The following is a 15,011-nucleotide window of genomic DNA, read 5'->3' as shown; positions in this document are numbered from 1 at the left end:
CTGAAACTATAATATAGGCCTGCATGTACAAATCACAAGTAAGTTTTCTGGATGAGCATAAAATCTAAACTCCTGGAAAAATCTGTATATTTAGATCAAGACTTACTTTCACTGTATCCATAGATTCCATTAATTCATAATTTGATTTTGTTTCTTTAAATTAATTAAAGGTAAAGCCTTCAGCTTTACAATAAGCATAAATTTTAAAAAAATCTGTAGCTTGATTTCTGTAGGTAAGGTTGATAATTAGTTAAAGAAATAATTTTTAGCCACAGAAAATTAAAACATCATCCCAAGTACCCTCCATGTAATACAAATATATCTATTATTTAAGGCTTTTAACTATTGCAGAAAATACAGATTTTTCAAAATCTTTGTTCTTTCAACAATGACATTTAGTTTACAGAAGAGTCCTAGTGGTAAACATGAAAAATGCCCTCTGTTCTTAAGCTTTTCAATAACAAATTGTTTTCTTTCAAGAATGCAAGTACTAAAGATCTTTTAAAAATATGCTGTTTTTGCTTGAGATATTTCCTGCACATTTGCTAAATATATATGCCAATACTCATGATTCCTACACTTCTATGAAAGTCTCTCAAAGAACAGTTTGAGGACTGATCACAAATGGATTTCATTTAGAATAAACAAAAAAAAGTGATGTATACAGCAGTTACTGTAAACAATTTCAAGACACAAGCCACGAGCCCAGTCCTGTTTTACTTAAAATTTTAGCAAGTTGTGATTTTTTTTTTAAATTTTTGTTTACTTTGACTTGCATTTTTAATTCTGAATTGTGTGTTTTTTTTCCTTTTTCTGAAATAATTCCATGTAAAAGCATTTGTGTTTGGGGTGGGAGAGAGTGGGGAGAGATCTACTGGCATTTTAAAAATGCAGTGCTACACTATAAAATAGCATTAAAGAGCTGAAACTTTTCTCTGTTTAGTACTCAGATGGTGACAACTAAAAATCAAATAAGTTTCCATGAGGTCTTAATTATAAAAGAATTATTTAATATATTTGTATATATATATAATAACAGTAACAACAACAAAGAAATATCTACTAATTAACTTGGAAAGCTCCAGTTTTATGGTACTTGTAAAATAATCCTCATGTTTGATTCCTAAAACAGTAAACCCAAAAATTTTCTTGGAAGAAAACTTCCAAACAAGGTTAATATGACTCTATTCTTTAATGATGCTTGGATTTTTTTTACCACCAAGATTATTTTGTTTAGGTTGGAGGATGGTGAGTTGCTTTGTGTGTTGCAAATACATAAAGAAATTATAATGAAAGCGTGGAGCCTTTATGACTGTTCATGGGCTGTGGCTCTTAATCCCTCAACTGGAAAATCTCCAGTGAAACTCCAGCCATTGCTGCCTTGAGATTTCTTCTCTGACTTTAGGAGTGAAGTGGAGCATGTTCAGAGGCTCACCAGTGAACAGCCTTTTTTCATTAGCATCTCTGAAAGAGGTCACTGTGTTAACTTCCCTGAAAATGAAAGGCATCCTAATTTTTGCAATTCAGTACTAGCAAGAAGCATATTCATTTAGTTCCATTACCTTGTACCTTATATTTCTAGATTAAATTGCTAAAAAGCCAATGTAGCACACATCATCTAAGTGTACTTCTGTAGACTTACTCTCTACCTAATGAAAGACTGAGAGGACATGTTTTACACCAGGATGACTTTCTCTCTGGAGATGGCCTTCCATAACCTTAATTAATACATTTCATGCTTTACAGCTATCTAAAGCCAAGTAACACTGGATGTACTCTCTGCTGCAGCGCTTAATATGCTTGCAATCTTTGCAGCCTGTGACACAATCGGGAAGAAATATTTATGTCATATATGTAAGAGCTCCTGTACCTCTACAACAGCTTACAATTTTCTTCTGCTATAGAAAAAAGAAAGGCAACAGACAAAATTGTATAGCAATTACTCTTGTGTAGGTATCCTAGTTTTCAAAATTCATAAAGAAAATTAGGTTACTATGCCTGGAAGAAATTATCATTTCTGGAAACCAAAGCAGAACTAAAATTCTACAGGTCCAAAAGCAGAAAATACCATTAGCTGTTCTTACTGATACTCATTGCTTGCAGTCCCTGGAAAACTCATTGCCTTCTCAAATTATCTTGACATAGAGCTTCATTGTTTTTATTCTCTGAATATGGTCATTATTTGCCTTCACTGTGCTGTAAGTCTGGTTCCTTTCCTCTGAAATGAGATTTTATACAATTATTCCCCTAGATTGTATGATTTATCATAGCTTTTAATGAAAGAAATAGACTCATGGATAGTTGAGAGTATGGAAAGCTGTACACTTGTCTTACTTACGCTTCCACTTTTTTGTGGCCTAAGGCATCAGGATCTAAATACAATTCTGATTATCTTTTTTTTTCACATGATCTAACAAGACAGCTATATTCCTTAGGAGCAATACATCTCCTACAAACCAGAATGAAATATGTTAGCGCCAAGGCAAATGATTTGGGATGTTTTTTTCAGTTCAACATGTTTGAATGTAGCAGGATCTCCCTTGTCTTTTTCTGGAAAATTTTGTGCCACTATCTTTCTTGCTAAACCTTTGCATCTAATCCAATATTTTTGAATGAATAAAGAAAAAACGCAGCATATAACAGAGTGAAGTCCTCTAATTAATATGTTTATCCTAAGATGTTTTTATTAACAGACTGGGTGGAAAAGAGTAGAAACACAGGACTGACCATAGCTCATAAATCCAGTTGCCTGCAGCCTTTAAACACTGGGGTGATAATGTTCACTATTGTGAATATAATATATGTGTTTGTAAGTGCCTGATGTATATTACTTACATATGTCATATATTTGTAAGAATTTGTAGTACCTTGTTCCATACCCATCTTTGAGATCTAATTTTTGTCATTTTGTAATTGACTGCAGTGTAAGAGTCACAGAAACGTAAAATTTAGGTGCCTTAGCAGTGAATGAGACACAATGCTGGTGACAGTCTGCAATATTTTGCTGTTCCACACAACAAGCATTTTAACTGCTTCTGAGAAGAATAGACTGGGTAAACTTGTATTCTGAATGAAAAAAGAAAGGAGCATGGAAAAATAGCATTGCACCTTTTGGCTTAAAGGCCATTCATATATATTTTAGGTTGATTTGTTTGGGTTTTTTTTATTAGTTTTGATGTTATTATAGAATTTTTTTCCTTTTTTTATTTCTACAGCACAAAATTATTTACTGTGACTATTATTTAAACTGCATTTTTTTCTAAAACAATATGGAATTTTTCTTTTTTTTTTATAATAAAAACTAAAACATGGAAAGCCTATGATTTGCACATGGTGTTGCATATGTTTACTACTGTACTATAAACCCCAGAAGTTTTATGTAATGCAGAGTAGTAATTGGGAATTTTTTTTTGGTCTTTCTACACATTGAAATTCAAGAGTGTATCTTTCCTGCCTGTAAAAGGTAATACTTTAAAAGTATAACATTAACTTCAAACTAATGTTATTCATAAAATAATTTTTCGGATTTTTTTTGTTTGTTTGTTTCTCATAACATTGTCCACATTCAGAATTAGGTGGTGTGAATTTCTTTAGTACTTAGAAAAAGCTACCTATATTGGACAAGTCAATTAAAAGGAAATAATTACTGAGCTAAGAGTGTGGTGTCATTTAAGACATTTGGCAGTTACATAGTAAATTTAGTAAAAGAAAAAGAAGAAAATAATAGCGACATCAAATATGCATCAGGAAGAGAATTAATTACCTTTCAGTTTAGATGAAGCAAGAGCCAAAGGACTGACAGTTTGTCAAATGTGGGCATGCTTTGAAAGGCTTTTTCCTTCAAAAGCAACACACAAAGCAGTTAAGACTTCATTGTATTCATGGAAATTTGGGGAAGTTTTTATTTGCTGTATGCTTTATAATTTCTTTTCTGAAAATGTGAAAGAGCATACCATTTAAATTCCATTGCTGTGACAGTTTCTTCCTTTACTTAGCCAACATAAGTAAAAGTAACCTGTGTAACCTCAACTCTCTGGCTTTTGTGGAACATTATCTTCTGACAGAACCAGCGTGCAGGGTTTTCATATGTCCACCACAAAGAAAAATTGTATGTCATCTCACTTTTATTATATCCATCGGCTGGCTGCCCATTTGTTGTGGAGTGTCTGCTGTGACTTAGGGCCGTGGCTCTGTTTGGCTGTAATAGATTTCCCGTAGTGCACTCAGTGACTCCGGTACCTGTTGCTGGTTTCTTTTCCAGGTCAGCTGGCTGCAGGTACGTGTGAGATTGTTACTTTGGACAGAGATAGCAGTCAGCCCCGAAGGACCATAGCCCGACAAACAGCTCGCTGTGCGTGTAAAAAAGGACAGATTGCCGGGACAACAAGAGCAAGGCCAGCGTGTGTTGATGGTAAGAAGCAAAAATCTATTCAATCAGTGTCTGCCAATATAAGAATTGTGTCTCACAAGAAAACCCCAAGAAACCATAAAAACTCTATAGAAGAAATTTTCATGTTGTCCCAACTAACAATGGCAATAGCATTGAAATTCAACCAAAGGGTAATACTGACTAATAGTATAGATATTACAATTTCATTTTTTTCATTGGAAATTTCACTTTTTGTTTTAACTTGATAGTCAGTTGAATGTTAAGGTCATGGTGCTGTTATATTCTGCATGTGATTACAGAATCAGCAGTGAAATGGCATTCTTTTTTCCTCTACTTTTTATTCCTTAAGACATTAAAAAAATGCAGCAAGCAAGCCTCAAAGGTCTTATGCCACTGGGAGGCTAATGTGACTGCTCCTGTGTGATATTTAATGCTGTTGAAGAAAGCACTGATGCTATAATTGGAATACAGTACTGAATGTACATCACATGTCCAGTATTTCTTCTCTCTTTAAAATGATATTCTGTATGATTCACTGCAGATGCACTGATAGCATGTAGCTGGGAAACTGCTCACATGCAGGGAGGTATGAAAATGTTTCACTTTGAAATAATATTTTGAGACAAATGAAATTCTCTGGTATGTTAACAGTGGGAGGGTCTTCAAGAGAGGTCTGCCTTGCAGGGCTTTTAGCAAGCATTAATATTAAAAATGAAATTGGAGACATGTTGAAAATAATGATGTAGAATTATATGTTTTGATCTAGTCTCCATTAACAGAAGTAAAAAAAAAAAAAAGTATGCTTATGTATAGAACTATAATAAATATGGATTAACTTTGAATACTGGCTGGTTTAAGTCCTCAGATAAAAATATTATGGAGAACACCCTACTGTTGCCTCAGAATTTGGTCGTACCAGTGATTATCAAAGACAGCTCAAAAGGAGATTTCAGAGCCAACCCACAAAGCTAAATATAGAACATCATGCACATTCTATTTTTACATTTTTCTTTCACTGTTTTTCTTATTCTGTAAGATAGTTTCTTAGCTGTCTCTTTCATAACATAATACTATATCTAGTAGTTCTCCTTTCATGTTTTATTGTTAGATCATAAGATATAATTGCTTAAGAAAGGAATGATTTTATTGTGTCATTTATAGTTCCAACTCTAGGAAAAATGCTTACTACCAATTAAAATACTCAACACATGTTTCCTATTTTAAAACAGCAAAGTTCTAAGCAAGAAAAAGAATTTTGCACCAGCTGGGAACAAAATATAATTTTTAGTCAGTCAGTTTTGGCCTATGGTTAGATTGATTTGCTGTAACTTGGATATCCAAAGGTGGCTGCTAGCAACTCCAGTTTTTCTTTATGCCCAATAAAGAGCAAAATGGACCTTCTCAGAGTAATTTATCTCTTCTTAACTCCCGAGGATAAGTCAGAAGCCTCCCTCTATTTTACACACTGTTTTTCTGCCTTGCCTTGATACACCTGTGAGTGTCTTAAGATGAAACTTAGCTGGAATGTAAATGTCACTAAGACATGACTGCACTTCATCCTTTGATTATTACATTAGATTGTTTTCAAATGGAAGCTTTGAGTTAATTTGATATTTGAAAATATTTTTTCTTTCTTTACTTATTTCTTGGGGGAAACTCATGAAGAAATTCTCTTTCAAATTCTGTTTGTGCTTTCAATGTGCTTGACCATCATTTTATGAAAACAGAGAATTAAATGACAGGTTTGAGATCATGTAGTCAGAGAAGGTTCTTTATGAAATACTTCACATTTGAAAAATAAGTAGAAAGTTCATCAGTTGAAAAATAAAGCTTCCCTTTAACATTTGTGTCTAAATACCCTAATTATTTATTTTTAAAGCTGTCAAGGAGTCACATGGAAAACATGAGGGATAATGGGTACAAGTTTCTTCTGTGGATATTCCCATTGGACACAAAATGGTAAATTTTCAAAATGAGAAAAACCATCATTTGAAACGCACCAGGAAGCTGGTGGATCCCCCAGTACTGTACACTTAAGATTCAGTTGGACAGGGTGCTGGGCCATTTTGTCTAGACTGGCATTTTTGCCGAAAAAGGTTGGACCAGATGATCCTTGAGGTTCCCTTCCTACCTGGTATTCTTTGATTCTGTGACATATTAAGATATAATAACATGCTTTTTCATTATTTTCTGAAATGTTTATAGTTAGGATGGTCAGCCCTTTGCTGAGAATAACTACAAGATATGTAGGACATGCTACTTTATTTTCCTCAGCAATGCTGGGAATGTTTTGCAATCAGAGCTCAAAATGGTTAGTAATACCTAGAACTGTACATCAAGTTTCCAGACTAAAATGAAGGCAAAAATAAAACCTTTGATATGTAGGTTTTTGTCATGAATGAAGTTAAAAAACTAGTTTTACATAACTTTAACACAATTATATAGGAAAGAATGAACAAGCATTTTATCTTGTCTCTAACCTTCCTGCAAGTAAAGCTGGCAGATAAATTGGCCACTGACTGGCAAGTATCCATCTGTGAATTTACCAGGTTCATAGTTTAAAGAATTAGCACTGAATTCTTCCATATTTTTATATACATTTCTGGAGTAAATCTTTAAGCTGGTTTTGTCTCCAATATCGAGTCAAACACTTCTGGTTTAGGAATGTAACAACCAAACATAATTCCTGGGTTGGTTTTCTTTGGGTTTTTTTTGTGGTTTTTTTTTTTTTTTTTTGTTTGTTTTTTTTGTTTGTTTTTTTTTTTTTTTTTACAAATAAATCCTTCCCTGAGCTTTCTTAAATAGGATGTAGAATGTACTTTTGCAAATTTTTCATCATCTATACTATAGTTGATGTTAAGTACATAATTGCTATTTGGCATTTCATTTTTGCTGTCCAAAACCCCCCAAAAATTTGGTCCATTTTATTCTTTATATAGTCTTGATTTTGAAGAAATTATTTCTAAAGTGAAGGTGGACCTTAGACCTTTAATACAAAGTCATATGTGAAGGAAGCAGGCATAGTAAGTGTGACCTGCTAACCCAATAGTGAGAAAATATTAGCTAACAATTTTGTTGCATCTTCTAACAAGAGAGTGGTTTAAGAATTCAGCGTCAAAGCTGGTAATTTTTACAACCTTAAAATGGATTGTGTTCTACCTTGCTACCATTTTTACAATGTTCAGTGGAGAGAAGCACCTTAGAATATATTCAATTGTGTAGTATATTTCCTGGAGCTTTGAAATGCAAGTGTCAATTCTTGCAGGAAAAGGAGTAGGTAATTTAAGGGCTCTTAAACTTTACAAACATTGGGTGAGATTGCACTTGTCAACATCGCTCTTAGAGTAAGTCCTGAGTTGATTATCAAAATCCACTCTGCTTTCAACTGCTGTATCGCTGAAGGTTTTTCCTAAGAAAGGAAACACAGTGAATGTCAGATAGATAAAAATGGAATTCTTAGAAATGGAAATAGAGTGTTTAGAACTTGGTCTGAGCAGTAGATGAAGAACAGAGATTTTCTTGAAATATTTCCATGTGATGGAGAAGGTTGATTTGATTAGTATTTTTTTCTAGCAGTCTTTAACTATGGCAGATTGCTAATGTATTCTGAAAAAATGGCATGATATTCACCCTGATTTAAAGCTTGATTTAGTGTTGATTGCTTCATTTCTACACCCACAGATTCATAATGTATATTTGGGATGTTTTGTTATGATGTAATTTTTATTCATGAATGTAGGGTTTGTGATATTATGACAGCGGTTTGCCTGCACTTTTCATTATATTATTTTTATTTGCAACTGGTGTTCCCTAGTCCCATTTTAGATCAAATTCCATAGCAATGACCTCAGTTGCATTAGTTTGATAAGATATTTTATTTCAACATGGCATCTGGTTTATCACCAGTGTAATTTCCCTGTGTGTTGGTTAAGCTTCATCAGTTTTTTAAGCTGGAACCAGTGAGAGATTGGAAGATAGCAATTATTCCTTGGTTTTGTTCAGAACCTTTGCTAATTTAAATTTGTTTTAAAGCAAGTGATGAAAAGTCTTTGATAAAAATTTGTGGACAGATGCACCCATGATTTTTGTTCTTTCACAAGAATTGTATAAATATGAAAAGATTTGTTATGCCAAAGCATATCCTTAGAATACAAGGATAGTATCCTGAGAAGTGTGCAAAGAACTTTAAAATGTTTAATAATTCCAGGACTTATGTAGAGTATATATTTATAGAAAAATGAAATAAATTATAATTTTGTTCAGAAAATAGAAATCATTGATGAGAGGAAAACTGGTATGAGAGAATTTGCTTATTTACCAGAGGAAATTAGGATGGCAATTATTAATTTGCTTACCTGAATTCTGTTTACAAGACTCTTATGCTCTGAATTTGAGTACCAGTAACTTTTTTGTCCACTAAGTGCTATGAAAAATGCCAGGAGATCAATCCCAATATCCAAAAAATCTTAAATTTGAACAGTTGTATGTCAGGTAAGTGAATTCAGAGTGTTCAGACACCTTTTGTTACAAATCAAAGTACAGTTTGATTGGTTTTTTGTTTGTTTGCTTTTTAGAGTTTTAGTAATATTTAATTGCTTTTGCAAGCACTGTAGCAATATTGGTTTTTATAGGATGTTAGCATATATAAGTTGTTCATACATTTTGATTAACATGCTTTTCAGTTGGCATTGATTGATTTTGTTTAACACAGACACTCAGGATCTACAAGGAAGCCACATTAGTTTCAATCAATAATTCCCTGTTCTTCTTATTATCTCTGGGACTCTATAGGGAGGTGTAGAGGTCAGAACTGATCATTAATAGCATCCTAGGTCATGCACTTCAAACAAAACTGTTTAATAACTAGAAAGCTTCATCATTCTAAAGAATCTTAGACATATTGCAGGGAGCAAAGAGGAGAAAAGAAGAAAACAGAACTATAATTACTTTAAGAAATGAAAATTTTTGCTTTTATATTTAGAGTATTTAATATGCTTGTTATTGCAATATTTGTTTTTTTATACTTATTTTATTGTAGATTGATATTTCAAATCTTCCTTCGCTGTAGTTATACTTAATTGCATTTAAGATTTAAGAAATGTCTCTTTAAAACAATAAAACCAAAAGGAAAACTAGTATGCATATCAAACATATTTTTCGACATGGCTTGAAGAAATAATAATAATTTTCTTCCTTTCCTCATCACAACTCCCACATATGCAATCACAAATGCATCTGTCTGTATAGATGCACCAAGGCATGTACAAGGCTTTATTTTCTTTCAACTACCTCTAGACAATGCCATCAGAACTACGGATTTTCCTACTTACTGATATGGAAGTAAAATTGTTTCTATTACTCATCAGCTTCCCTTTCCTATGCATGCAGTCTGACAATTTCCACCTTGCAGGTCACTTTTCATTTGGAAACACACAGGAAGTTTCATTTCAGTTACTTTGCTTTCAGCTCCAAACTGAGAACGATATGTGACATTCCAAAAGAAGTTGAATGAAATTTCTTGTCTCAATAATATCACAAGCTTAGTAAAATCATGTAAGCATGTTCACATTGAATACCTTTGTTCTCTGATAATGAATGTCAAGTGTCAGTTAGAGATTGAAGTGTTCCTGGGGAAGAAATGTCGCTGTTCAACCTTAAGACAGAAATTGAACAGTGTTAAATGGAACTTATCAATAGCTGCACCATCAATGGCAACAAAGATGTGTTCTTAAGAAATACAGGGAAGTAAGTTAGGTTTCCTCTCTTGACTGAGAATGCATAAAAGGAGTAATCAAACACAAGACATAAAAAGCAAGCAACCAATGAAAAATAAACCCAAAGCCCTGCCAAGGAAGGTGGCACGCAGCTTGATAACTACCCTAAAGGAATACTTTAACGAAGCAGGGTAGGTAAGGGTTTCACTATGTTCTGAAATATTTGGTACCTAAACTCAAACAACTGAGGACCCATCTTGAATACTGTGGCAGTTTTGGGTGCCTCAATATAAGATGGACATCAGGCTGTTGCAGTGTGTCTTGGAGAGTGACCAAGATAATGAAATGTCTTGAGGGCAAGACTTAACAAGAGGCAACTGAGGTCACTTTGTTTTTTCAGCTTGGAGAAGTCTGAGGGGTGACCTCATCTCGGTCTACAACTTCATCAAAATGGGCAGCAGAGGGGAACATCCCATCTCTTTGGTGGCTAGTGTTAGGACCCAAGGAAATTGAGTGAAACAGCATCAAGGAAAAGTCAGATTGGACATTTGGAAAAGGTTCTTCACTGAGAGCATGGTCAGGCAATGAAACAGGTTTCTTTGGGAAATGGTCTCAGCACCGAACTGGTGCCTCACCAGTGAGCCAGGACTGTTGGTAAATAATGGGGAGTGTCTTCACAAGCTCATCACCAAATAACAAGAACTCTGTACTTTAATTATCACTCTGCCCCTAGCGGCCCCCAACCACCACATCTCCCACCAGCCCATCTCTATCTGCAAACAACAGATCTAACATAGCCCCTCCCCTAGTGCACTCACTCACCAGCTGCAACAAAAAGCTGTCCTCCACATGCTCTAAGAACCTCCTGGACTGCCTCTTTGCTGCTGTATTAAGTTCCCTGCAGATGTTCTTGTAGGTTAAAGTCACCTACAGGAACAAGGGCTGGTGATCCTGAAACATTCTCCAGCTGCTTATGGAGTAAGTTGTCCTTCCTGATTGGGTGGACAATAACAGACTCCCAGTAGGATATCAGCTTTATTGGCCTTCCCCTTAGTTCTTACCCACAGACATTCAACTTCATCATCATTATTTTTAATACCCATGGCATCAAAAGCCTCCCTAATATAAAGGGCCATGTCTCCACCTCTTCCACCTTTCCTGTCTCTTCTGAAGAGCTTGTAGCCATTCAGTGCAGTGCTCCAGCCCTGTGAGTCATCCCACCATGTTTCCATGATAGCAATTATATCATAGCTCTGCTGTTGCTCCATGGCCTCCAGCTCTCCATGTTCGTCACTGATGCTGTGTGCATTAGTGTGCACACACTTCAGCTGGGCTACTGATTTCGCCCCTAACTCAGGCTCACCACTCTTGGGCCTGCTTCCAGACAGCCCAGCTGCATCCCCTTCCCCCTTCAACCCTAGTTGAGAGCCTTCTCAATGAGTTCCACCAGTTTTAGTTCCTGAAATAAAATCCTTATGCTTTTAACAGAGAAATGGAGCCCATCCTGTTCCAGCAGGCCAGGTGCTGTAAAAGCTGCCCCATGATCAAAGAACCCAAAATTCTGCAGATGACACCAACTCTTGAGGCAGTCATTGATCACATGGGCTCTCCTATTCCTTTCATCATTTTTTGCTGCCACCAAAGGGACTGAGCAGAACATTACCTGTGCTCCTGCCCTTGACCCAATGGCCTAAAGTCCCTTTTAATTGCCCTGATGCTCCTCTTTTCAATCTCATCACTGCCAGCCTGGAGTATCAGCAGTGGGTCAGGTCAACCCTTCAATCAGAAGGTTGAATCTGCCCAGGAGCCTCAGTAACATCCTGTACCCAGGCCCCAGGGAGGCAGCAGACCTCCCTGTGGGTTGGGTCTGGTCGACATATGGGGCCCTCTGTTCTCCTCAGAAGGGAATCACCTGCCACAATTACCATTGTTTCCTTTTTGATGTTAGAGGTGGTGATCTGTCTGACAGATGAAGCAAAATTTGTCATCTGATTTTCTCAAGCTCTGAGAGGAGCAGGGATTGGACTTGATGATCCTTACAGGTCCCTTCCACCTTGAGATATTCAATGATTCTATGGTTCAGTGACTGGACCTGGCATAAAGCTGCAGACCAACATTTTACATAATGTTAGCATTTTCCACAGAACAGTTCATTCATAGCAATCAAGTAGCAGGGAGTGAGTACTGATCACAGCTTACGAGTGAATAAAATGCCATTGAAAATAAAATACTTCTTGTACTTATAACAGAGACCTGGAAACACTTTTCACTTATAAGCGTCCTACTTTGAGGCTACACCTGGTATCAATATACTATTTCAAGTGAAGAGATGGCTGCCTTTTTAAATTATAGGGCAGGGAAATATTTAGGAAAGCAGAATTATTTATGTGATTTGGAAGGTGGCCAGGAACCAGGGGTTAGCACTGATACTGTGCAAAGAGTGCTGAGAGAACTTTAATTGCCTCTAATGCTTAGTGCCTTGCTTTCACATTTCATCTGAAAGACAACACCTTCAGCCTCCTGGTGTTTGATTGGATGCATTAGTTCATCAATGCTAACAGCTTTGTTTCCTTTAGTTCCTTGACATTCCTATGCAGCCACCCACGTAGTCTAATCCTCTTTCATCTGTGTGCTCTGATGGCAGTTCCAGCACAGAAAAATGGTTAGAGGTTATGTGACATTAGATTGTGAAACCATTTTCTGAGGAAGTGACTAGAAGCCTAATTACTACAGACATTTTAAATTAAAGTGGACAAAATAACTGGAGAACATTTTATGCATTAGCATAAGCATGCACTGAATCACTGGGTAGAGTTTTCTGTGCTTGATATCTTGTGGCAGGGCGCTATCAACAACCACAGCAGTCTGATTGCAGTCTGATTCATTACCTAACTTCAGGCAATAGGTCAACATGACATTCCTAAATTCAGGAGTTTGGTCACTGTAAGCTCCCTCTGCACCTCCCTCTGCAGACAGGGGGCTGTGATGAGCATTTCAGAGATCACATAGTGAGAATATTGGAATTACTTCTGAAAACTTGTCTCTTTTTCTTTTATGGCATTAAAGAGAACATGGGATGGCTAGCAGATAGGTTTTCTGCTTGAATGTAATGTGAGTAAATATTTGAGGCCATCAGCTGCTCAGATTGCCTTCTGGAAAAGCCACTGTCTTCACTGATTAGAGGCAATTTTTAACAAAAATGTATGTAACATGTTTACATTACCCCATCTGGTTGTTAGCCTACCTTCCAGTTATCCCCAGAAGAGTGGGAAAAGAGAAACTTCCAAAATTATTCATGTGTGAAGGTGGGCTTCTGCCAGGGAAACATGTTTGTCTCCAGTGAGTCTAAGAGAATATAGACAGATGAATCTTTGTAAATACCCCTGCCATCAATGGGTGAGGTATAACTATAGCTAAATGACATTTCAGACACTATGTGAAAGTAGCATGGTCAAGGAATATTCCCCCCAGTAATCCCATTAAGCATAAAGAACTGTAAAAAACAACAAAAAAAGTTTCATAAAAGTGAAGCAAGAAAGGCTATAACATGGTTAGAAATGGCATTTTAAAACTATGTACCACTTTTATTTTAACTTGCTTTTAAAACTTAGGTTTAATATCTGTAGTGATAGATGATGTGTCAGAAGAGTCCTAGAAAATTTTCTAGGACTTTTGATTTCTAAATTAATGACAACATTAATAGCTCTACTGTGCCCAACACCTGAGACAGTGTAGTTAATGCTGCATTTTTGTATATCTCTTTCAAAATAGTCTGCACAGTGCTGATTCAGGGAATTTTTTTTTTCTGAAGAAGAACCTTAGAAAGCCACATATTTATGGTGATATGGAGGAGTTGTGCTTCCCCGGCAGGATGAGGTCATATTGGAAGAGAAAAATATATTTGTATCATAAAAACTGGCACTTTCATATGAGAAATTAACTTTATTATGTCTTTATTTTTTATTTCTCTAACTTGTTTTGCTTGTGTTTTGCTGCTGTGTTATTTTACATTATCACAGACTTGTACTTCATAAGCCAGTCTCACACAGTCCTAGACTAAAAGCTCTTGCAGTCTAAGGATAGACCTCACTGGAGATACAGGGTAGTAAGGATGTGTAGCTGCTTCTTCTTGTTAATTAGGGAGTAGGATCAGGAGGAAAGCCCTCACAGCTTCTTTGTACTCTCAGATGAGGTGGAAGTGGAAAAGTAGAATTTCCATCCACTTGTTTCAGAGCATGTATTTTGAGAGTTTCAGGGTTTCATCTAGCATCCTTCTGAGAAGGGCATACACAGAGAACTTCCACCCAGGAGAGGGCAAGGTTCAGCCCTAATTGAATATGAAGGAAGATTTATCAGTCTAGACTGTGCATCACAAAGGAGAAATAAATTCTTATTTGGGATAGGAAAAAAAAAAAATTTCACATAAAAAATAGAACTGATTTGGAGTTTGATTTTTTTAAGGAAGGAAACGCCTATGAATTTTTTTTTCAGTTGTTGTTGGATAGTTTTGGTGCACTAACTAGCAGTGGCATTACAATAACAATAACCAATGGAAATAATCACTTGTTTTCTCTCCAATTATATCATGTAACCGTCTACAAAATTGAAAGACTCAGTCCTCCTGATCTTGAGAATATATTTCTTTTTATTTTATTTTTTATTGGATTTTAAAGCTTACTGTCTGGGGTACATGCAATACAGATTAAAATAATTCAAGAAAAGTCTTTCTTTGGTAGGATAGACATCTTCTGCACAAAGCAGCAAGCATATTTTAAATTTCAAGCTTCAGCTTTGAATGCCTTACTGAATTTTTAATTTTGTTAAGCATAAAAAATTGAGGGTTTGCTAAGAATATTGACGAATTCTAAGGAGCTTTTCAAAAGTAAGTAGTTACACTAGACACAGTA

At 35.7% G+C, this 15,011-nt stretch overlaps 1 protein-coding gene across 8 annotated transcripts in view; it reads left to right on the top strand.

Moving 5' to 3' along the window:
* Positions 1–15,011, top strand: part of TAFA5 (TAFA chemokine like family member 5) — a 419,600-nt gene that overhangs the window by 218,036 nt on the left and 186,553 nt on the right. For all 8 annotated transcript variants that reach the window (XR_009114349.1, XR_009114348.1, XR_009114347.1 and 5 more), the window contains one exon: positions 4,262–4,411. Coding sequence is in view for 4 of the 8 variants with exons in the window: in XM_058021942.1 (XP_057877925.1) it covers positions 4,262–4,411 (150 nt within the window). In the remaining 4 variants the exon portion in view is untranslated. The remainder of the gene's footprint in view (positions 1–4,261; positions 4,412–15,011) is intronic.

Source organism: Melospiza georgiana, chromosome 4 (genome assembly GCF_028018845.1).
Source record: "Melospiza georgiana isolate bMelGeo1 chromosome 4, bMelGeo1.pri, whole genome shotgun sequence".
NCBI classification, from domain to species: Eukaryota; Metazoa; Chordata; class Aves; order Passeriformes; family Passerellidae; genus Melospiza; species Melospiza georgiana.
Note: the sequence above shows the minus strand (reverse complement) of the source record. Positions and strands in the feature narration are given on the sequence as shown.